The 24614-nt window shown below is 43.3% G+C and overlaps 1 protein-coding gene across 3 annotated transcripts in view; it reads right to left on the bottom strand.

Annotated features, from left to right (window-relative positions):
* Nucleotides 1–246: 246 nt before the first annotated feature.
* Nucleotides 247–24614, bottom strand: part of RNF103 (ring finger protein 103) — a 144118-nt gene continuing 119750 nt past the window's right edge. For 2 of the 3 annotated variants that reach the window (XM_029592959.1, XM_029592932.1), the window contains 4 exons: nt 23908–24087; nt 10990–11111; nt 9287–9401; nt 247–1007 (listed from right to left, as the gene is read on the bottom strand). In XM_029592959.1, the coding sequence (XP_029448819.1) occupies nt 862–1007; nt 9287–9401; nt 10990–11111; nt 23908–24087 (563 nt within the window). In that variant the 3' untranslated portion in view covers nt 247–861. The remainder of the gene's footprint in view (nt 1008–9286; nt 9402–10989; nt 11112–23907; nt 24088–24614) is intronic. The other variant, XM_029592941.1, reaches the window with a different exon arrangement.

Genomic DNA, 24614 nt, shown 5'->3' with positions numbered 1-24614 from the left:
TAAAGCTGGAGTCACTTTATAAAAGTATCTCCCCCAAACAACGCTGGGAGAAAATCCTGGATGGAGCCCTATGTAAATAAGGGGGCAGTGAATTAGACAAGAAGGAATGATCTTTCTGCCATGATTCTGCTCCAACATAGACTTATCAGCAGCGGTGAAACAATAGTTCTCAAAAACATTAACTTTCCCAATACAATCAGTCACGACTTTAGTTAGTGTACAAACTGAAGGTTTTTTGTTTGGTGTTTTTTTTTTTGTTTTTATTTTTAGTCACATCATTCTTGACCTTAAAATAGAAAAATACCATTCTAAAAGCAGATTAAGTACAAACTCTTTCACTCTTTTTCAATTTTCATTCAAATGCCTGAATATTTAAAAAAAAATGTAGTACAATAAATGGACTTCCCATTTTCTCCAAGAAATGCCATACACATGCATTGAGTAAACTCTTCAATGAAGGAACAAAGAATACAAGCACATTTTCACAACATATACATAAGGCTTTCAGAACCACAGGATGCAGGTTGCTGTGTTAGTTCATGCTGAAAAACAATTGCTTGACTTAGAAAAAAAAATTCACGCAGGTTTCATTTTTATTCTTGAAAATCATACATAAGAAATGCATTAATGGAGGATTAGTGTCTTTAACCTTACATTTAAACATATGCTATTTATGCACCCAAAGCTGCAGCATGAACTCTCCTATGGTGAGCATACAAGTGTAAGAAATAAAGTACAGGTATAAAGGAACCCAAAGGCAACCCAAAACACTTCTATAAAACCAAAAAAGTTACATTTATGGCAGATGTTTCGGTAGGAAGAGAAATATCAAACTGTACAGGAGGGCGGTATTCCAGTGGCCTAGCTCCGCAGTGCAGCTAACCGTGACTGCATAGCTTCCAGATCTTCCTCGACTGCCTCCTCCTCCTCTGAGGCCGCCGTTGCCCCTTCTACTTCTGGCTCTGGAAGTGCATCTGTAACCTTACCAGGAGCTTTACCCAAGGCACCTGCACATCGAGAGAGTACAAAAATTATGGAAAAACCAAGCTCTTGGTAATTATGTCATATAGAAGAAAGGTCAGCAAATAAGCTGCCCTATAAAACAATGGCAAATTTATGTGGACTAAACAAGGCAAACATTTTTCTTATAAGGTGAGAATTTTGAACATATTACCGTTCTGCACAGTGATTTCTTTTTCTGCTGTCATAAAAGCAGGCATTATAAAATGCCTGGTCTTCATGTCATATCTGCTGTCTTTTGAGGAAGCATGACCTTATGACTTCTGTAATTTAAGCTGATTAAATTTATATACAACAGTGGCATGTTCTCTAAGGACCAGATCTGTGCCAAGGCTCTGTACCAACTCTACCCATCCAGCCTTACCTTAACCTCCCCAGGCACCTAAATATGGTGAAGCTTGTCTAGGTAATGTTGACTAAATGAATCCTTGTTGTTGTACTTGTTGGCTGTTTGCAAATTATATTCTGTTCAATGTTCTTACTATTTGTTAATAAACTTTTTTTTTTGTTTGTCAACTCTGTCCCTGTGCCTGCTTGAGGATCCCAGCATGTTTTGAATTTGGTCTAGAGGTGCATTTCTAGGAAAGATCTTCCGGGGGAGACCTATGCCTCTGAAGCAAGATTGTAACAATAACATTCAGTCTTGCCAAAATGATACAGCAAACCCTCTAATCAGCTCATTCACTAACAAGAAGCACAATTCAGGACACTGCCACCATTTATACCTATGGAAGCAAGTTATGAAAGAAAGCGACTTAAATCCTAAAATGAGAGGGGGGTTGGAAGGTCTAATGCAGGTGATAAAAACATGACATATGTTATCACGTCTGAAAGGCAGAATATAAATTAAATAAATACATAAGTTTATGCTCAAGAGAGAATCCAATTAAGCAGAATAAAAAGTGCAGATAAATGAGTATATTTGTACATATTTATGTCAAAACACCAAAAATTGTTTGGGGTTTTGTAAGTTTTTCATACCTGTTAAACTACTCTATTGTTATAACAGGACCTATTGTCACCTACCCCTAACTTCTACTCAGGATTTACCCTGTAGACAGCTGGAGGGTCTTGCCAAGCTCTTCTCAGGCTCACCTGCCCTTTCTCCTACACTAGCAAATTCCTTGCTTTTTATAGTATATATTTTTATTACCTGTGTGGGTGTGTGTTTCAAACATTTTTTGTCATTTCTATTTTATTCATATCTGTTTTTAACTTTTTATTTATCATGCCATTATAAACATGTTCTTTATTGTTGAGATTACTTACCTGATAATCTCCTTTTCCTTAGTGTATGCAGATGGACTCAAAACAAATGGGTATTGTGTGCTCGTGCTAGCAGTTGGAGACTGATCTGACGTCAGCACGGGTACATATACCCCCACAGGAAGCGTAGCTATTCAGTAATCTTCCTAGCAAAAGCTTTATGGATATATGTGTGACTGACCGATCAATTAATCAACAGGATTACCCTGACCAATTGATGGTAGCTGGAGACCGCCAGTGTTCCCAACCTGAAGGCGTCGACACCCGGCAGGGTGGATGCCCTATTATAAGCAAAACATGGCTTACCGTGAGTCGGCGAATCCCCATGTATACCAGCAGCCGGGCGGGATGCTGAGTCCATCTGCATACACTAAGGAAAAGGAGATTATCAGGTAAGTAATCTCAACATTTCCTAGCGTGTAGCAGATGGACTCAAAACAAATGGGATGTACAAAAGCTACTCCCGGACTGGGCGGGAGGCTGCCCGAGGACCGTGTAGGATCGCCCTCGCAAATGCTGTGTCCTCCCTGGCCTGGACGTCCAGACGGTAGAATCTGGAGAAGGTATGGAGGGAGGACCACGTCGCCGCTTTGCATATCTTTGCAGGCGACAGCAGCTTAGCTTCTGCCCAAGAGGCTGATTGTGCTCTGGTAGAATGAGCCTTGACCTGTAGAGGTGGTGGTTTTCCTGCCTCTACGTAGGCTGCCTTGATAACTTCTTTAATCCAGCGGGCGATGGTTGGCCGTGAGGCCGCTTCCCCTTGCTTCTTCCCGCTGTGCAGGACGAACAGGTGGTCCGTCTTTCATGCTGCTTCAGACATTTCCAGGTATCTGGACAGCAGTCTGCCGATATCGAGATGGCGTAGCATTCGACCTTCCTCCGACTTCTTCAAACCTTCCGTGGTAGGCAAGGATATGGTTTGGTTGAGGTGAAAGTGTGAGACCACTTTGGGTAAAAAAGAGGGAACTGTACGAAGATGGATGGCCTCTGGAGTGATTCTGAGAAACGGATCACGACAGGATAGTGCTTGTAGCTCTGAGATGTGGCATGCTGAACACACAGCCAGCAAGAACACCATCTTCAAGGTTAGCAAACGGAGGGACAGGCCTCGAAGGGGCCTGAAGGCTGATCCCGCTAGAAATTCCAATACTAGGTTGAGGTTCCACAAGGGCACTGGCCACTTCAGTGGCGGGCGAATGTGTTTAACTCCTTTCAGGAAGCGTGAAATGTCTGGGTGTTTGGCAATGGAGTTGCCGTCACTCCTGGGACCGTAGCAAGACAGCGCTGCTACCTGAACCTTAATGGAGCTGAGGGACAGACCCTTCTGAAATCCATCTTGTAGGAAGTCCAAAATGATAGGAATCTTCGCGGTATGTGAATTGGTGCCGTGAGAGTCGCACCAAGCTTCAAATACTCTCCAGATCCTTATATATGATAGTGATGTGGAGAATTTGCGTGCTCGGAGGAGTGTATCTATAACCGGCTCGAGTATCCCCGTTTCTTCAGTCGAGCCCTTCTCAATGGCCAGACCGTAAGAGAGAATTGAGCCGGATCCTCGTGGAGGATGGGACCTTGCAGCAGCAGGTCCCTGTGTGGAGGCAGGGGTAGAGGGTTCCCTGCCAGTAGTCTTCTCATGTCTGCGTACCAGGGTCTTCTTGGCCAGTCCGGGGCCACTAGAAGAACTAGGCCTCTGTGTCTCTGAATCCTGTGAACAATGGCGCCCTGCAGGGGCCATGGAGGAAAGGCGTATAGCAGGATCCCCTGAGGCCACGGTTGTACCAAGGCATCGATCCCCTGAGCCAGAGGATCCCGCCTGCGGCTGAAATATCTGGGAACTTGAGCGTTGGACCTGTCCGTTAATAGGTCCATGGCTGGCGTCCCCCATCGATCCACAATTATCTGAAAAACTGTGGGTGACCGCTGCCACTCCCCTGGGTTTAGGCTTTCTCTGCTGAGGAAGTCTGCCACATCCCGGCAATGTGGACGGCGGAGATGTCGTGGAGATTTGCTTCCGCCCAAATCATCAGGGGAGTTATTTCTAGGGACACTTGTTGGCTTCTGGTTCCGCCCTGTCGATTGATGTATGCCACTGTGATGTCAGACACTGTGGTGTCTGACATCACTCTGACCGCTCTGTCGCGAAGTCTGTGGGCAAATCGCAGGCACGCTAGCCTGACTGCCCGTGCCTCCAGTCAGTTGATGTTCCACCTTGACTCCTCTCTGGTCCACCGCCCTTGGGCGGTGAGTTCCTCGCAGTGTGCTCCCCATCCGTTCAGGCTGGCATCTGTGGTGAGCAGAATCCAGGTTGGGGAGGACATTCTTGACCCCCGGCTTATGTGGCCAGGCTGTAACCACCACCGTAGCTGAGTCCGCACTCTGGCCGGCAGAGGTAGGTGTATGGTGTAGTTCCGCGATCGTGGACTCCATCGAGATAGAAGGGCGCGTTGCAATGGTCTCATATGAGCCCGCGCCCAAGGCACCACTTCCAGAGTGGATGCCATGAGGCCGAGGACTTGTAGGTAATCCCGAGCTGTGGGCCGGCTGGCGCTCAGCAGGACCTGCAGATGAGTCCGGAGTTTGGACTGTCTCTTGGAGGTCAGACTGACCTTGTCGTCTTGGGTGTCGAATTGGACCCCTAGGTATTCCAGCAACTGGGATGGCCGTAGGGAACTCTTCTTTATGTTGACTACCCATCCTAGGCTTTCCAGAAGAACTATAACTGTTGGTTGCCCGGTGACTCTCCTCCGGTGACTTTGCCCTGATCAGCCAATCGTCCAGGTAGGGATGGACGAGGATTCCTTCCTTCCTGAGTGCCGCCGCCACTACTACTATTACCTTGGTAAAGATCTGTGGCGCGGTGGCTAACCTGAAGGGTAAAGCCCGGAACTGGAAGTGCTGATTCAGGACTTTGAAGCGTAAATAGCGCTGGTAATCCCAATGGATTGGGATATGCAGGTAGGCTTCCGACAGATCTAGGGAGGTGAGAAACTCCCCTGGCTGTACTGAATTCTTGACAGACCGTAGAGTTTCCATGCGAAAGCTGGGGACCCGTAGGTGTCGATTGACTGACTTGAGGTCCAGGACGGGCCTGAAGGTGCCCTCCTTCTTGGGTACTATGAAATAAATGGAATAATGCCCAGAAGTTACCTATTCCGCAGGTACTGGGATTATGGCTTTTAGGGCCAGGAGCCTCTGTAAGGTCACTTCTAGTGCCACTATCTTGAGTGGCGAACAAGGAGATTCCACAAACTTGTTTGGCGGAAGCTGAAAGAAATCCAGGTAATATCCTTCCCGGATGATGGCGAGGACCCACTGGTCCGAAGTGATCTCGACCCACCTGTGGTAGAAGAGGGTTAGCCTGCCCCCTATGGCTGCTACCCTCGGATGGGTCGGCTGATTGTCATTGTGGGTTACGGCCGGGGCCAGAACCCGGGCCGGTTCTCTTCTTGGTGTGCTTAGCCCGAAAGGGCTGGTTCCTGGCCTGAGAACGAGGTGCTTGATAGCGAGACCTGTAAGGGTTGAAGCGCTGCGAGGTTCTACCTCTGGCTGGTCTAGAAACAGAACGCTGGCTCCTCCTCGACCTGTCTTCTGGTAGACGGGGTAATGGAGAGGCACCCCATTTGGTAGCCCAGTTCTCGAGGTCGCTGCCAAACAGTAGGGAACCCTTAAAGGGCATTCTTATGAGTCGTGTCTTGGAGGACGCGTCGGCCGCCCAATTGCGTAGCCAAAGCTGTCTCCTGGCTGCCACTGAGGAGGACACTCCCTTGGCTGCCGTACGGACGAGGTCGGAGGCTGCGTCAGTGAGAAATGCGAGAGCTGATTCCATGTCTTCTCCCAGGGTGTTGTTTCTTGCCTGTGATAAACAGGAGCGCGTCACCACAGTGCAGCAAGTCGCGATTCGAAGGGACATGGCTGCTACCTCAAAAGCTTGTTTCAGAATGGTGTCCATGCGTCGGTCATGCGTATCCTTGAGGGCCGCTCCCCCCTCCACCGGAATGGTGGTGCGCTTCACAATTGCGCTAACTATGGCGTCTACCCTGGGGCACGCCAGCAGCTCCTTGGATGCCGGATCCAGAGGGTACATGCCCGACAAGGCCCGACCCCCTTTGAATGAGGCCTCCGGTGCCTTCCATTCCAGCTCGATTAGCTGCTGTGCTGCTAGTAGTAGGGGAAAATGGTGAGCCGGTTGGCGCAGGCCCTCTAGCAGGGTTTTTTTTTTTTATAGGGTCCCCTGGGGGGTCCTGGCCCGGAATGGCCAGCTCCGATAAGCATTGTGAGACCAGGCCTGGCAGATCTTTCCGAAAGAAGCGTCTCATGGTCCGATATGGTTCTATCTCCGAGGGAAGCTCACCCTCCTCGGGGGGCTCCTCACTTACCTGGGAATAATCCGAATCCCCATAAGCGGGGCTGTCGGGTGGTGAGTGGCTGCGCCTAGGTCTCGAGGGTCCAGGGACCAGATCAGCCGGAATGGGAGGACCCATTCGAGGAGCAGACTGCATCTAGACCAGTGGTTCTCAACCCTGTCCTGGGGACCCCCCCAGCCAGTCGGGTTTTCAGGCTATCCACAATGAATATGCATGAGAGAAAATTTGCATACACTGCCTCCATAATATGCAAATTTTCTCATATGCATATTCATTGTGGATAACCTGAAAACCCGACTGGCTGGGGGGGTCCCCAGGACAGGGTTGAGAACCACTGATCTAGACAAAGGCGTGAATCCCCTTAAATAATTCTACCCAGGAAAGCGAAGCCGGATCTGGCCGCAGGGGCACCAGGTCTCTCGGGTTCCCTGGCTGCTCGCCGCGGCCTGCGAAGTCCGGTGTGGTCCCTGAGGAACCTCTGGGCTGGGACCGGTCTTGTCCTGGAACTCCCATGGCTTCCTCACATTGGGCACATAGGGAGTCTGCTTCCTCGCTCTGTGTGGCTCTGAGGTTGCATGCTGAGCAGAGGCTTAGAGCGTTCATGCCTGATTCTGGAGGTGCCGGCTCTGCGGACGCATGGGCTTTCTTATGCTCCATTCGCCTGAAATGCGGCGTCGCCCAACGATGTGCGCCTAATACGTGCGCTTAACAGCATGCGCCTAGAACTGGCGTCTTATAAGTGTGCGCCTATAAACGGGCATCTCAGAAATGTGCGCCTATCATGAGCGTCTCATAAATGTGCGCCTATAAACGGGCGTCTTAGAAAGTGCGCGTATCCTAGTAGCGTGCGCTAACAACGTGCGCCTATCGCGGGCGCTAACCACGGGCGCCTATCGCGGGCGCTAACAACGTGCGCTAACAACGTGCGCCTATTGCGTGCGCTAACAACGTGCGCCTAACGTGTGCGCTTAGCAAGCAAAGTGCGCTTAATTGGAAAAGATGAGTAGGCAGGCAAAATGGCGACCTCCCAGGCGGGCGGCCTCGTAGGCAGGCCCAGTTAGTCCACACTTCCTCGGAGACCAAGTAAAGATGTACGCCATACCTTGTCTTCGGCGCTTCCAGGCTGCGACCCGGGCGGTCTCCGGCTGCGGGGGGAGAGGGGAATACCTTCACCGCCGTGCTTAAGGAAGTGCACCCGCTGCCTCTAGGCCGCGCCCGAGCCCTTCTCACTCGGGGGCCAAGTCCACGCCGGGACCGAGGCTGCCTCTAGGCCGCGCCCAAACTCGTCTCGCTCAGGGGCCAAGCCGCGCCCGAGCCCTTCTCACTCGGGGGCTGGGTCCCAGGCGCGAACCGGCCCCCGGACCGAGGCTCTTACCTCCGAGGGACCACGGAAGTCAGCTCGGGAAACTCAACTGGGTGAGTGACCGCCTGGTATCACCACAGGAGTGCGGGGCTCATCTTCAGTAGGTTTCTTCTATGAATTTAGTCGTTAGAATTTGGAAACACGCTCAGCGAGCGTGGGGTAGCTCCAAACTGCTTTGGAGACGGAAATTACTGAATAGCTACACTTCCTGTGGGGGTATATGTACCCGTGCTGACGTCAGATCAGTCTCCAACTGCTAGCACGAGCACACAATACCCATTTGTTTTGAGTCCATCTGCTACACGCTAGGAAAATATATATTTTTTCCCAACTTCCAGACCTTGAGGCTACTTGCCACTTTGGGGGGGGGGGGGTTCCAGGTGTTGCCACCCTTCCGGGGTAATTTGGCCTCCTTGTTCCAGTAAGGCAGGTTAGAGCTGTCCATTCATTTTCCTGCTCTATTTTATGTATACACATAAAATATACACATTTATTTTTTGTTTTGTGTGGTTATTAATTTAGTTGAATTTTTACAATTTTTTTTGTTGTGGACAATAGGTACTTTTGTATCATATGCTCAAGAATAAAATTCTCCTCTTCTTCATTTGTTTAAGGTAGGATTCCTCTTAAATCTGCTAGATTTGTTTTGTTTTCTTTGTAGAAAGCTTTTTTTGGGGTATTCTGTTTCATGAATATGATGGTTTGTATCCCTGCTTGCTTTATAGATAGGCATGTTCACAGTGGAACAACATTTTTTATGGCCCTGCAGCAGGCAATATGCCAAAACATGATCATGTTGAGTGGTGATATATTATGTATTTATGTTTAATGTGTATTTTTTTAATATTCAATAAATATCTAGCTATTTGTTTTTAGTTTGTAGCTTTTAATTTAGGTTTTTAGTGCCCTTCTATTTATTGTTTGTTTGTTCATTTATTTTCATATGAACCACTCTTATTTTGGTTGGTTTATTTTGGTTACTTTGCTTCTCACATCTTGCTTTGTTATGAAATAGAACAGGCTAAATGTGGATGGCAAGTGTGCGTGTGAGATACTGGTACATGTGGATGGGGTTTTGGATGGAGTATGTAAGGGGGAGGTGGGACAGGTTGAGGGGTAAGATTTGAAAATGGGACTGACAATGTTCTATATTTGGTTATTGTCAATAATGTTAGTTGTACTTTGTTCAAAGATTTCTATTGGATAATGTCATTGTAGACTTATCTAAAATAAAGATAAAAGAGATAGAAAAGTATATGAAATGCGCTTGTACCTGCTGTGATATCAAACAATATTTTATCAATTTCCATCTCTGCTTCCTCTTCCATTTCCTCTTCATCATCCATGCTTTCAAATGTGTCTTCCAACATTTCTTCTATAATACCAGCCTAATCCAAAATAAAAACAAAAAATATCTTCAAGTCCTTTGATATATCATTTACATTTTTGCAAACCTACCAAGCTCCCTTTTCAAACTTTTTCCCCCATTTTCTCCCTTGCTGGTCCAGGCCATTGACCTCTCCCCAGAAAGCATACCCAGGAGTGGAATCTCGCCATGGATGGATGAGCACTACCTCAGAGGCACATTCACATTCTGTCACCTTTTTGGCCAGCAGGAGTTGCCCTGAGACAGCAGTCTTTCCCCCCCTTCCTTGGGCCTTAACTCACCAACTCACCACCCATGCCCGCCAGGCACTTACTGATAGGGATTCTGAACCTGGATCCCTTGTGCTCCAGATCACAGTGCTAGAGTCAAATGCTGAAATACTGCCTCACATACACAGTAACATCCACCCCACATCCCCCACCCCTCTGTAGCTATCTTTACTCCCTCTGAGTCTCATAAGCTCTCTTATAAAAATGTATTCACATAAATTAACTCACAAAGACAACTTATACAATCATCCTCTCATGACCTTCCTTGTCTTGTGTTTTGTTATGTTAAAAAAAAAAAAAAGTTTAAGTAATTTTGTAATCCACTGTTTGTTAACATTTGTGGAATATAAGTACTGTAAGAAATAAGCACACCCCATTTCTTGTTTCCATTATCATCTCTCCCTATCTTTCTTGTATTTGTAAATTTGTCTCTCTTAATCCCTGTCTGTCATGCGTTCTCACTTCTCTTGTTTTTTCTCTCTCTCCTCCCAGAGTCTGCACAGAGGACTGAATCATGACTCCTTTGCTGATGCTGCATTTCTTGGGCACCATGGGATTTTCCACTATGCTCTACTACTCTAACCCCATTTTTTCTATCTGCTGCTGAAGGTACTTCCATTTTTGACACGCTCAGTTTCTACTTGCTCCACAGTGAAACTGCAGCACAGTCCGAGAGCTAGAAATAGCCAAAAGATTAACAGCAGGTCCCTGCAAGATTTTACAAAGTTATGGCACAGCCAATAAAGGCTACATGGGAGACACTATGACACTTATCCCAGCTAACAGGACCTGCCCAGATCAGGAGAGTTATCGGGTATGAGAATACAAGGAGGAACACCAGCAGCCCACCCTATAGCAAAGCCTTTTATTTCACAGTTGCCACCACAGATCTTAGAAACATGAAAGTAAATGTTGATTTGGTGTGAGCAGGGGTACGTAAGAATTAAGTATCCCTTTTTGATATCTTCTACTTGTGGGATCCTCAGACAAAAATAAGAGAGCCTCCTCTCACAAGCAGAGTAACAAAAGCATCCAACTGTGTACTGCAGGGGTTTTAAATGCTGTCTTCAAGGACCCCCTACAGCCAGAATGGTTTCCAGGGTATCCAAAATGAATGAGCACGAGATAGATTTTCATATACTGCCTTCACTGCATGCAGATCTATTTTATGCATATTCATTATGGAAATCCTGAAAACTTGACTGGCTAATTGGTACTCCAGGACAGTACCAGTGAAAATCCCTGGTTTATTGCCTTCCTCATGGGTTAGGAAATCCATTCCTAAGATGACCCACCTCTGGCCCTCCTTTTGGTTCTCACCTTCATCATTTCTTTGGACAGCTCCCTCATGGTAGCCTGAATCTCAGGGACTTTGACGAGATTCTGCATTGCTTTCATGACTTCTGTGCTCTTCTGTAGTGAGCCTGCCACTCTGAGAACCGCTGCATTACACACAGGAATAAGAGAGCAAACCTCAGAGAACAACACAACAGCAAGAAGATTTTACTACTCTAGCATACCTCCTGACCTAAAGAATGTTAACTTGGTTTAAAATTAATATTGGCTTTAAAAATAAATAGGAAAAAATTAGATGTGTCAGACCTATAATGGCAATGTTTGAAAGCAGATATCTTGAAGTACCAACTGTGAGTACCGAGCCACATGTAGTGTCTTACAAAAGTATTTGACCCTCTAAAAACTCCGCAGATTTGTGTGGTTTACAAATTACACTTACACAGATTGTTCCAGACCATGTGTTTACTGCAAACCAGTATGCTCTTAAAATTTCAAATTCACAATTTATCATTGCTTTTCATTTTTTGTAAAATAAAATTAAAAACTGAAAAATGCTGCTTGCATAAGTATTCAACCCCTTCATACTAGTACTTGGTAGAACCACCTTTTGCTGCGGTAGCAGCTTTAAGTCTGTTGGGGTAAGTTTCTGCCAGCTTTGCACACTATTTGGGAGTGATTTTTGCCCATTCTTCCTGGCAGATTTGCTCCAGGTTGTTCAAGTTCGTTGGATGTCGCTTATGGACTGCAATTTTCAAATAGTGCCACAGATTCTCGATTGGCTTGAGATCTGGACTTTGACGTGGCCATTACAGAACATTCATCATTTTGTTGTTCAACCACTCCTGTGTTGCTTTGGCCTTGTGATTGGGATCATTGTCTTGCTGAAAGGTGAACTTTCTCCCAAATTTTAGTTTTTTTTAGCAGACTGAAGCAGGTTGTTTTGCAGTATTTCCCTGTATGTTGCACCATCCATCCATCCTTTAAATTTTAACAAGATGCCCATTCCCCACTGAGGAAAAGCATCCCTACAACATGCTGCTGCCACCCCCATACTTTACTGTTGGGACAGTGTTTGCTGAGGAATGGACAGTGCTAGGTTTGTGCCACACTACGACAGTAACTTTTAAACAGGCGCATGGGCACAAGTATGCGCATTCGTTGACACAGCCATTTTATAACATAGTGGATAATACTTTAAAATCGTCAGTTCAGTGTGCTGCAGCAGTCAAAAAGCAAATAGAATGTTAGGAATTATTAGGAAGGGAATGGTTAATAGAACGGAAAATGTCATAATGCCTCTATATCGCTCCATGGTGAGACCACACCTTGAATACTGTGTACAATTCTGGTTGCCGCATCTCAAAAAAGATATAGTTGCGATGGAGAAGGTACAGAGAAGGGCAACCAAAATGATAAAGGGGATGGAACAGCTTCCCTATGAGGAAAGGCTGAAGAGATTAGGGCTGTTCAGCTTGGAGAAGAGACGGCTGAGAGGGGATATGATAGAGGTCTTTAAGATCATGAGAGGTCTTGAACGAGTAGATGTGACTCGGTTCTTTTCACTTTCGAATAATAGAAGGACTAGGGGGCATTCCAAAAAGTTAGCAAGTAGCACATTTAAGACTAATCGGAAAAAATTCTTTTTTACTCAACGCACAATAAAGCTCTGGAATTTGTTGCCAGAGGATGTGGTTAGTGCAGTTAGTGTAGCTGGGTTCAAAAAAGGTTTGGATAAGTTCTTGGAGGGGAAGTCCATTAATGGCTATTAATCAATTTTACTTAGGGAATAGCCACTGCTATTAATTGCATCAGTAGCATGGGATCTTCTTAGTGTTTGGGTATTTGCAGGTTCTTGTGGCCTGGTTTTGGCCTCTGTTGGAAACAGGATGCTGGGCTTGATGGACCCTTGGTCTGACCCAGCATGGCAATTTCTTATGTTCTTATGCGTATATGTATGTATGTTATAAGATAGCCTGAATGCACGCCATTGCGCGCAATTTTAACTGGTGGTATGCCTGTGTGCACAAATGCTGCTTCTACTGCGTTAAAGTGGGGGGATTTTAAGAGACATGCACACCGATGCCATTAAGAGTTTTCCTAGTTCGTTCCTAGTTCACCCAGGTAAGGGATAGGACTTCCAGTCCCTAGTTTAATAGCCTCCCTTCTCCCCTGTTAGCCCCATACCTCAAAACCCTGCTGATCTATCAATTAACCTTTATTTTATTACTTACATGTCCTCCATAACAGAAGTAAAGTTACACGGCAGGGGACCGCGGTGTGTGCCTGTGCGCGCAAGCATTTACACGCAAATTTGAAACGCCCCGACCAGACTCACACCCCACCCCTTTTTCGCAACTTTTTATTTGTGCGCATATTGGCTTCTTTCTAGCCACCCTCCCATGTAAACCAGTTGTATGCAGAGCTCTTGATATGGTTGACTGGTGCATATCCACTCCATTCTCAGCCGCAGCTCCTTCAAAACACAATAATTCTTTATAACCAGTGAAGAACAAATGCAACATGGTAACTTCTCTAGAATGATTTTTCTTCATTGTATAACTCTATTCCATGAACCATCCATGCTTTTTTTCCTCCTCTTCCTCTCATTCCCAAAAGATCAACAAGACAGAGTTGGGGGCATGTGGAAAGCAGTTCTTGCTGCTATAAGTGTTCCATGAGATGGGGTAAGTGGCCAGAAGAGAACCAAGGTGGAGAGGCAGAGAACAAAGGACCTGGACAGCCCAGTTAAAAGACAGACAAGAGGCCAAAAAAAAGTTTCCTTTTTGGACCCAGAGAGCCTTCTTTTGAGGATTAATTTTTAGTTTATTTTGGTTCATACTATATTTAAATTTCTCTCAGAAAGAGTTCATTCAAGAAACTATTTTGGTTTGAACACAGAGAGATGTATAATTTGAATGTCAACTGCAAGTATCTGGAAATTCCAAATGTACTAATTCCGAATTTACTAATAATCTTGTTCAATGGTTCAAGACATATATTAAACAGAAGAGGTGACTGCTGTGTCTCCTGTGGAACGCTACAGGTCAATTGATAATATCTGGAAGAGCAAAAACCAATTCTAACAAACTGGAACCTACCATAGAGGAAAGAATGAAACCATTTAACAACTACTCCTATACAACACTTGCGGCAAGGCATTCTAGAAAGATGGAATAATTGACCACGTTCAAAGGGGGAAATTTTGGTGTCAAATGTGGCAGTCCAAAAAGCCCTTATAATTGTCATGTACACAGGCACTTTTAGCATACATAGTTTGTTAATTTTCAAAGAATTATCATAAAATGTGTGCATTAAAAGCTGTCTATATGCTTAGCACCTACTATTTTGTGCTGGCAGCTGAGGAGAATAAAATATCATGCATGCCTTTAAAAAATGTCAAGTACACATGCTATTCTCCTCCTCCAATCTAAAGATGAAGTAAAAATTTGCATGACGCAAGGACATTGTTTAATACCACCATGTTGGAAGCCCAAATAAAATGAACTCCATGCATTTAAAAAAAAAAAAAAAAAAAAAGTTGAAGATTGCCAGCATGGTTGAATGGTGAAATAAAGGAGGAGGTTAAAGCTAAAAGGGCATTATTTAAAAAATGGAAAGCAGACCCAATTGATTAAAATAGGTAAGATCATAGCACTGGCAAGTTAGATGTAAAACAGTAGTAAGATAGGCCAAGACAAAACTTGAGAAGAAGCTTGCCAGTAAGGCTAAAACTAATAATAAAAACTTATCAGTGTTTTCACAGTGCAAATTAAACATTTTGGCACATTTTTAGGTGGATTCAATTTAATAAGGTGTAAATCAATTATCTTAAAATTCTTACTTGCTGTACTGCGCAGTGTGTATGTGGCTAGCATGGGAGAGGGAGGGTGTGTGTATGTGGGTGGATGGTATGTGTGTGGTTTCAGGGCTGGTGGAAGGCAACATGTGACTATGGTATGTATGTGTATATGTACCACACATATAAACCATCATTGCACTTTGAACCCCCTTCCACTGTCCACTCGCCTCCCCGTTGATTAGGCTCCTTGATGACCTATTCTTTCTTAGGCCAGCAGGGCTTGGGCTCAATGTAGTTGGGATTTTTCTCTATGGGCATCGCTTTGCACTTTTCCTCATTAAATTTCATCTTCCATTCAGATGCTCAGTCTCCTAGTCTCACAAGGTATGTCTGCTGTACTTCGCAATCTGTTACTGTTTTAACAACTTTGAATAACTTTTTGTCGTCTGCAAATTTGATCACCTCACTCATTGTTCCCTTTTCAAGATCATTTATGTATATGTTAAACAGCATATGTCCCAGGAACCAATCCCCCATGGTACTTCACTAACTACCATTCTCCATTTGGAAAACTAACCATTCAGTTTTACCTTTGCTTCCTGTCTTTTAAGCAGTTACCAGACCACAATAGGACACTGACTACTATCCTATGATTTTTAATTTCCTGAGAAGTCTATTATGGGGGAATCTGTCAAATGCCTTCCAAAACCTAATTTTTCACTCAAGGCACAATCAAGCTATGGAATCTGTTGCCGGACGTGGTGTAAGCAATTAACATAGTGGGGTTCAAAAGAGTACTGGACAATTTCCTAAAGGAGAAGTCCATAAACAGTTATTGACAAGTACATTGGGGAAAACCAGCGCTTATCCCTGGGTCTGTGAATCAAGAAGTAGATAAACTAATGGGAATCTGATGGCTACTTTTGACCTTGAGTGCCATTGTCAGAGACAGAACACTGGGCTTGATGGACCTTTGGTGTGACCCAGGAAGGCACTTCTTATATTTTCAGGGCAATCTAGGCACGTTAATCCATTTGAACATGGTTAGATTGCTTTAAAAATTGTCTTAATTCATACGGCAGATTTTCTTGGATAAAGAAATATACAAACCCAGCCATTTCTTAAATTCAATCAAATGTCATATCCACCAAAAACCTTAATTCTGAAAGAACACTGAGTTTGTTGCTTATTTATTTATATAGGCATTTTATATATCGTTGTTCCAAAAGAAGATCACCATGGCTTACAAAAGCAACATTCATATTATCAGTCAACACAACATCAAAACACGTTAACTAGATTTTTAAATAAGTAATTTGGGATAAATAAGTTCATTTTAAATAACATTCACAAGGTAGTCAGTGAGTTGTCTTATTGCTCTAATGTTTCATAATGATTGTTGCTCATTCAAACAATATCTATGTAATTTTCAGCAAGTTATTTTATGTTCAGTGCTTTAATGAGGAGTAGGAGAAAATTAATGTGGAAAACTATGTTATATGCAGGGAAGGCAATTACCATTTGTGTGAGGGCTCAGTAGTTTTTTCTTGCTTCTTTGGGAATCTGACTCAATCAGAACTGAGATTGTGATCCAGTGCCATGAACTTTAACTTTCAACTATCCAGGGATTTTCCTCCTATTTAATATTACCTCTCAATTCACCTAGCCTAGTCATGAAGAATGTAAGAAATGCCACGCTGGCTCAGACCAAGGCCCATTGAGCCCAACAGCCCATGAAGTATCTAACACAAAAACTCTCAAACACTGGGAAAACTGCCTCCGAGAGATCAACCTACTCCTCTCAAACTTAAACCTGATACTAAACTCAGCTAAAACAGAACCCCTTCTCATCTCCCCGGAAAACAGGAACTCCCCTCAAAGTGCTCCAGCTAACACCATTGTTACTCAAGCAAGAGACCTAGGAGTAGTAATAGACAACCGCCTGAACTTAAAATCATTCATTAACAACACTACCAAGAACTGCTTCTATAAGCTGCAGGTATTAAAAAGAATGAAACCACTCCTTCACTTTCAAGACTTCAGAACAGTCCTGCAAGCCGTAACTTTCTCCAAGATAGATTACTGCAACTCTATCTTGCTAGGTCTCCCGTCCTCATCCATCAAACCCCTTCAGATTCTTCAGAATGCAGCAGCCAGAATCTTGACAAACACCAGAAGAAGAGACCACATCTCTCCCATTCTCAAAAATTTACACTGGTTACCAATACATTTTAGAATTCTTCACAAGTCCTTCACCATCATCCATAAAGCCATTCATATCCAAGCCCCGCTTAATCTCCAAATCCCCCTCAGACTACATACGTCATCCAGACCCACCAGAGAAGCCTACAGAGGTTCCCTACTAGTTCCCCCAACCAAGGCTACACACCATCTAGCACTTAGAGATCAGGCCTTTTCTACAGCGGGACCCTCTCTTTGGAACACATTACCACCTGATCTCAGACTGGAACCTTGCTTATTAACATTCAGAAAAAGGCTTAAGACTTGGTTATTTAAACAAGCCTTTCCCAAGTCTAATTGAGTCACTAATAAACTTTAAGAGACCTTCATATACAATGTAAATAAGTTTCTTCTGTAAAATTCCTCTACTCTTGTCTCCTTCCTACCCCAGTTCCAGCCACCCTGTTTCATTGTAACTTTTTTGCTTCCTCTGCACCTGTTAAATTTTTTTAAGGTTTTGCACCCCCCCGTTAACTGTAAACCGACATGATATGATTGTGTCATGAATGCCGGTATAGAAAAGCTCTAATTAAAATAAAAAAATAGATCTATTTCCTATTACTCCCTCCTATGGAAAGCAACAGCTTTTAGTCTACCTGGCTAATGGTTTATGGACCTTTCCTCCAGGAACTTATGCAAACCTCTTTTAAACCCAGCTATGCTAGTCGCCTTGTCCACGTCCTCTGCAGTAGCATCTTTAAACAGACGTATTTGGGGTAGTGACAGGGGACAAGCCAAAGAAACATCTATACACATCACACCTCTACCTCATCATTAAAGTGGCAATAAAAGAAACAATAAGAAAAAGTCCTAAGATCTTTCTGTGCAAATTTTTTTTTTTTTAAACTTGGCCAGTTTCAACCTCCCAGTGAAACTATTAATATTATTTGATAGCCTCATTCAACCAATTCTGCATGGATATCAGAGAAACCTAAAGTCTAAACAAGAAGGGATAGAATCAATAGAAATCCTACACTTTAGTTCTATAACACAATCTGCATCCACAGAAAGTCCTCCAACAATGGACCTAAGACATTGACCCTTACAATTCCATTAAAAAAAAATAAAATTTCAGATTTTGTCATCAGCCAGTAACAGCAGCACATGCATCTTCCACTGCCGGACGCTTTGTGAAGTAACACAAAAATCTAATAAAAAGATTAACTCAGAACCTATATAGCAAACTTGTCATACTAAAACAGCACTAACTCTAAGGACTCAAATACTAACAACCCTACCTATGAAGAGGCAGCACTGGAAGTTTTCCGCCAGGCCCTAACACAACAATACACCTATTAGGAAAACAGAAAAAGTCAGATTGCTAAAGATCCCTACACAGAAACTACATACTAGTAGAATACCTCACCTCGGTCACAGACCTTCACCAAATAAAGAGACCATAAAGTTTAAATAGAAACATGCAAACACTGAACTGGAAACCGCAAAAAGCCAGACATTGATGCAGTGCAACAGTGGAAAAACAGAATCACCATTTGTCATAAAACAAATAATAAAATCAAGAAATATAAGACATCAACCACACTAATAAAAAGAATATTTCAAAATATCTGACAAATAGAGTAACATCCAATAAATAAACTCATTAAAATTTAAAAAATTTTACCAAACACCAATAAAGTATTACTGAGGAAGGTGCACAAACTTGATCTTCTCTCTCTTTCATACTTATTCTAACACATGTTCATTCTTAAACACACTCGCACAGGTTCCCTCTCTCAAACACATTCAAATCAAGCTCCTTCACACACACACAAGCATTTAGGCTCTCTTCCTCACAGACACGCACGCAGGGTCCCTCTCTTACAGATACACACACACAGGCATACAGGGAGGCTCCCTCTCCCACACACACACACACTCTCCCTCTCATTTTCACAAATGCACGCAGGCATGCTTCCTCTTTTTTTTTCGGTTGCTGATGGCATGGCATATATTGGCAGCTCCACCAGGGCCTCTCCATTTTCCTCTACTGCCATGATGGGGGAGATGGGCAGGAGCCCCTTCTACCCCATTTGGAAAACTAACCATTTAGTCCTACCCTCTGTTTCCTATCTTTAATCAGTTACATGAAATCATGAAAGGACTTGAACAAGTTAATGTAAATCGGTTATTTATTCTCTCAGATAATAGAAGAACCAGGGGGCTCTCCATGAAGTTAGCAAGTAGCTCATTTAAAACAAATCGAAGAAAATTCTTTTTCACTCAGCGCATAGTTATTAAGCTCTGGAATTCATTGCCAGATGATGTGATTACAGCAGTTAGCTTAACTGGGTTTAAAAAAAAGGTTTGGATAAGTTCCTAGAGGATAAATTCATAAACTATTACGGTAATTAATAAGCAATAGTAGCTTGTGATCTATCTAATGTTTGGGTACTTGCCAGGTACTTGTGACTTGGATTGGTCACTGTTGGAAACAGGATACTGGGCTTGATGGATCCTTGGTCTGACCCAGTATGGCATTTATGTTCTACCAATTCACAATAGGATTCTGCCTCCTATCCTGTGACTTTTTCATTTTATGAGGAGTCTCTCATGGGGGACTTCATCCAATGCCTTCTGAAAATCCAAATATACTACATCAACTGGGACACCTTTAACTACATGTTAATTTATACCTTCAAAAATATCTAAAAGTTTAGTAATGTAAGACTTCCTTTTGTTAAAATCATGTTGACTCTTCTCATTAATGTATATATATTAAATAATACTCCTTTCCAGGTTGACAACACCAAGATTATATATTAAAAAATGTTTTGTTGAATATAGACTCTTCTCATTAAGCCATGTCTATCTATATGGCCAGTGTATTTGTTTTGAAGAATAGTTTCTACCATTTTGCCTGGCACCAGTCAGGCTCACCAGTCTCTAGTTTCCTGGATGACCCCTGAAGCCCTTTTTAAAAAGTCTTAACTGCAGCAATAGTCATCGGGAAGGAGCCAACCTATACTCATAATAGGCCTTATATCTGGCCACTCAGTATCACCTTTGCATGATGGTTGGGATTTCTTCTCCCTCACCCCAGGCCCAGATGGTATTCACTCCATAGGTCTAAAGAAATTCAGAACTGAACTTGCAGACCTGCTTCTGGAGATTTCAACCCATCATTTAAAACAGCCATGGTATTAGAAGACTGGTGGGTGGCCAACGTGAAGCCAATTTTTAAAAAAAGGGCTCTAAGGATGATCCAGGAAACCAGAGAGCAGTGAGTCAGATGTCTGTGCAGGGCAAAATGGTCAAAGCTATTCTTAAAAACAAAATTAATGACCACATAAATTTACATGGTTTAATGGGGGAGAGTCAAATTGGTTTCTGCAAAGGGAAGTACTGCCTTACCAATTTGCTAGCTTAATTTTGAGGGTGTAAACAAATATGCGAATAAAGTGTATTTGGATTTTCAGAAGGTATATGACAAAGTCCCTCATGAGAGACTCTTCAGAAAATTGGGAGGCCATGGGACAGAAGCAATGTCTTATTGTGGATTGGTAACTGGACAAAAGACAGAAAACAGAGGGTAGAACTAAAAGGTCAGTTTTTCGAAAGGAGAAGGGTCATTACTAGAGTGCCCCAGAGGTATGTACTGGGACCTGTGTTATTTAGCATATTCATAAATGATCTGGAGAAAAGAACAATATGAGTGAGGTGACCAAATTTGCAGATGAAGCTAAATTGTTTTGAGTCATTAAAACAGCAGCGTACTGTGAGGAACTACAGAAGGACCTTGTGAGACTGGACTTCTAAATGGCAGATGCAATTTAATATGGACAAGTGCAAAGTACTGTATTTTTCGGACTATAAGGCGCACATAAAAACCTACGATTTTCTCAGAAATCGGAAGTGCGCCTTATAATCCGGTGCGGCTTATATATGAATTTTTCTGCTGCCACTCCTTTTATATTGTCTTTTTTTCTGTTTCTTTTCTCTCCATCTTCTTCCCTCAAACACACAGGTTCTCATTCTCACATGCATTTCTCTCTCTCACACAACACAGGCTCTCACTGTCACATGCTGTGTCTCATACAATCATTCATACACTCAGTCTCTCACTCCCACATGCTGTCTTGCTCAAGCACAGGCTCTCACTCACCTCTAGGCCTCCACTTCGCGGGTCGCCGCAGGATGGGCTCTGCAGTGGCCCTGCTACCGGGCCTCTTCTTCTTCTTGGGCCACTGCGACTTGAGATTCGCAGCGGTCCGTAAACGCAAGTGCTGCTCCACGTCTGCACGCGCTGATGCTTCCCCTCCTTCCTGCCCACGCGGCTCCGGCAACGTTTACTTCCAGGAACGCACAGACAGGAAAGAGGAGGAGCATCAGCGCGTTTAAAAGCGATTTTTTTCTTGGCGGCCGCCCACCCCTCGTTACGCCACTGCTGCGCCTTATAATCCGGTGTGGCTTATATATGAACCAGGACGCATTAGCAGGCGCTTATTGATAATGCGCCTTATAATCCGGTGCGCCTTATAGTCCGAAAAATACGGTAATGCATGTAGAGAAAAATAATCCCAAATACAGATACAAGATGCTGGGTTGTTATGGAATCTGTTGCCGGAGGATATAATCAAAGCCACTAACATAGTGGGATTCAAAGAGAGGATTGTACAATTTTCTGAAGAGTCCATAAACAGTATTAACCAGGTAGACATCGGAAGGCCAGCGCTTATCTCTGAGAGTGAGATACAAGAAATAAATCAACTATTGGGGATCCACCGGGTACATTTGACTCAGACTGGCTGCTGCTGGAGAGAGAATGCTGGGCTCGATGGGCCTCGGTCTGGTTCCAGCATGGCAGGTTCTTATGGGCTGTGAACACTACCTCCCTATTACAGCATTCCCAGCCCAAGCCAGCCTGGAAAGCAGAAGACCTGATTCAGGAATCTAACCTACTCCTTCACATTTCTAAGCAGTGGAAAAATCTCTAAAATGAGATGCTAATAACTAAACCCTTTATATCAAGTTTTGGTTCGGAGAAATCGAAACTCTGGTCTCCAAAGTATACAAAATTTGAAGGTGAATTTTCAAAGGTCAGCGCAGCACCGAAATTAGGGGATGCGTGAATACGTTGGGCTGATGCGCACCGAGCAGATTTTAAAAGCCACCCAGATAAATGCGTAAATGCCACATCTCAGGAATTTTCAAAAAAGGGGTGGGGCATGGGCGTTTCGGGACTTTAACCAGAAATTAGCGTGTAAATACTTACGTGATGCAACGTGTGCCAAGGTCCCCTGCCGTGTAACTTTATTTCTGCTATGAATGGCATGTAAGATAAAATAAATAAATAAATAAAAGGCCTAACGAGCCGTTTCTGAGGGGGTTTTGGAGGACCTAGCTGTTAACTGGGCAAACTGGGGAGGAACTGGTCAAACAGGCAATGGCATTGGCACGTGTCCCTTTTAAAATTTCCCCACTTACACGGTAGAAGTGGCTTTTATGCACACAGCAGCACGACCGCTTAAAATTTAGGCACACTTGCGAGTGCGGCCAGATTATTTTATACTATGCGTGCATATCCCAGCGTATATTATAAAATAGCTGCCTTTCTGGGCACGGGCCAACAAATGAGTGTACAAGTGCGCCAGCACGCTGGTTTTAAAATTCACCTTACTGTGTAGTATGTGTCAACTTCTGTCATATCGATCCCTTCTCAGTCAAAAAGCTTGCCATATTCAAGACATTTGGCTATTAAAAGGAACACCAATGTTACTATATATATACACATATATAATAAATATCAAATACCAACAAACAAACACTAATGAAACAATATTGTAGAACAGCCAATAAAATTTTTTTTTTTTTATTAGTTATAATAAAGAAAAAAATTTTTTTAAATAAAAAAACACTGGTTACTGACCAGTATACATGAAGAAACTGTTCCAATGCAATAAGGACAGAAGTAATCACAAAAAATATTTCTACAGCAAAATGTTTCAACGTTTCATAGATGTCATTTTGAGGTCACAGTGGGAGGAAGGCTTTTATTAGAGATTTAAGTAAATCCATGCTAAAATTGTACAAATACCTGCTGTAATAGTGGAAGTGAATGCATTTTTCATACCGATGCCAGAATAATCCGACTGAAAGTTTGCCCCCCGATGATGCCTTCTCGGGTGAAACAATAGAGGCATTTGTCGGGGTTTTTGTTGAAGATTCGTTACTTTGAAGTTTCCCCATCAGCAGTGCCTTTCAAACTGGACTGACATTTTGTCCAAATTCATTATGTACATGGAGTTCCTTTGAAGAATTGTTCCTTTAAAGCTGCAAGTCAGCGCTGCTTTTTAAACCAGACTGCCACTTTTTCTAGTGTTTGTCAGACTTACAACATTGGATTTACTTTGCTTCATCTTCTGCTAAGCTTAGCCGGTTAGTGGTTTGTGTTCTTGAATTAGGGGTTTTAATTCAGACCTCAAAATGACATCTATGAAACTTTGAAACATTTTGTTGTAGAAATATTTTTTGTGATTACTTCTGTCCTTATTACATTGGAACAGTTTCTTCATGTATACTGGTCAGTAACCAGTGTTTTTTATTTTAAAAAAAAAAAGTTCTTTAGTATAAATAAAAATATTTTTTTATTGGTTATTCTACAATATTGTTTCATTAGTGTTTGTTGGTATTTGGTATTTTTTTATGAACACTTTATTGATTATTTTTTGCCATTATTTTTGTTCACTATATATATGTGCATGCATAGAGTGCAGGAAAAATATTTTAAATATAAAGGTTTCTTTGAAACCTGCTAAGCTTCATCTCAGGATTTTATTCCAGGGAAAGGCTTAAAGCAGCCAACCAGAATGGTGGAATGGAGTTTATCTGGTAAGGTTCTGAGAATCAGCCACTTAAAAGATCTGCAGAGAGACCAGCGTGGTCAGCCCAGGAATTCTTACCCAGCTGATTCTTCATGCCCATGAGCACAGAGTTCATGTGGGCTTTGGACGCATACAGTTTGCTGACGGCTTTCTTGGAACGGATTATCTCTTTTGCCAGAATTGTACACACATCTTTATGTCCCTTTTTTGCAGCATCTTTGATGGAACGCTTCACTTTTTCCTCTTCCTTCTGTATATCTGGAAAAGAGATGAAAAGCAGGGATCATGAGCAGGAGGGGGGAAAAAAACTACTTTGCCATGGGATTTTCCAGTACCTCTATAGTATCATTGCAGCTGGTTTGTCCTAACTCAGATTGAAAGCCTTCCTCTGTGACAAAACACCAGCTCATAAAGCATACAAGAAAACAGCAAATAGGGCCCAACCAACTGGTAAGTGCTGTACACTGAGTTTGATTCCTGGACCAGGCTTCTGCTCTATGAGCTGGGGCATCAGTGTTAGCCTCTGGGGGGAGGGAGTCTCAGCCATCATTCAATGGTATCACCTAGTGTCCATGTTAGCTGGAGTTTGGAGGGAGCTTGGCTCCTGACTGAATATGCAGCCCTGCCTGCAGAGATTTACTCTTATGCATAATACTCTTGATATATATATATTTTTTAAATTCTGCAGAATCAAGGCCAGACAGAACAATGTTTTTCAGCTACCCTGAGCTGCTACTTTTAGTGACAATCAGGACTGTGGTTCTATTCCTATCCTAAAAGCTAGA

This window comes from Rhinatrema bivittatum, chromosome 1 (genome assembly GCF_901001135.1).
Source record: "Rhinatrema bivittatum chromosome 1, aRhiBiv1.1, whole genome shotgun sequence".
Classification (NCBI taxonomy): Eukaryota; Metazoa; Chordata; class Amphibia; order Gymnophiona; family Rhinatrematidae; genus Rhinatrema; species Rhinatrema bivittatum.
Note: the sequence above shows the minus strand (reverse complement) of the source record. Positions and strands in the feature narration are given on the sequence as shown.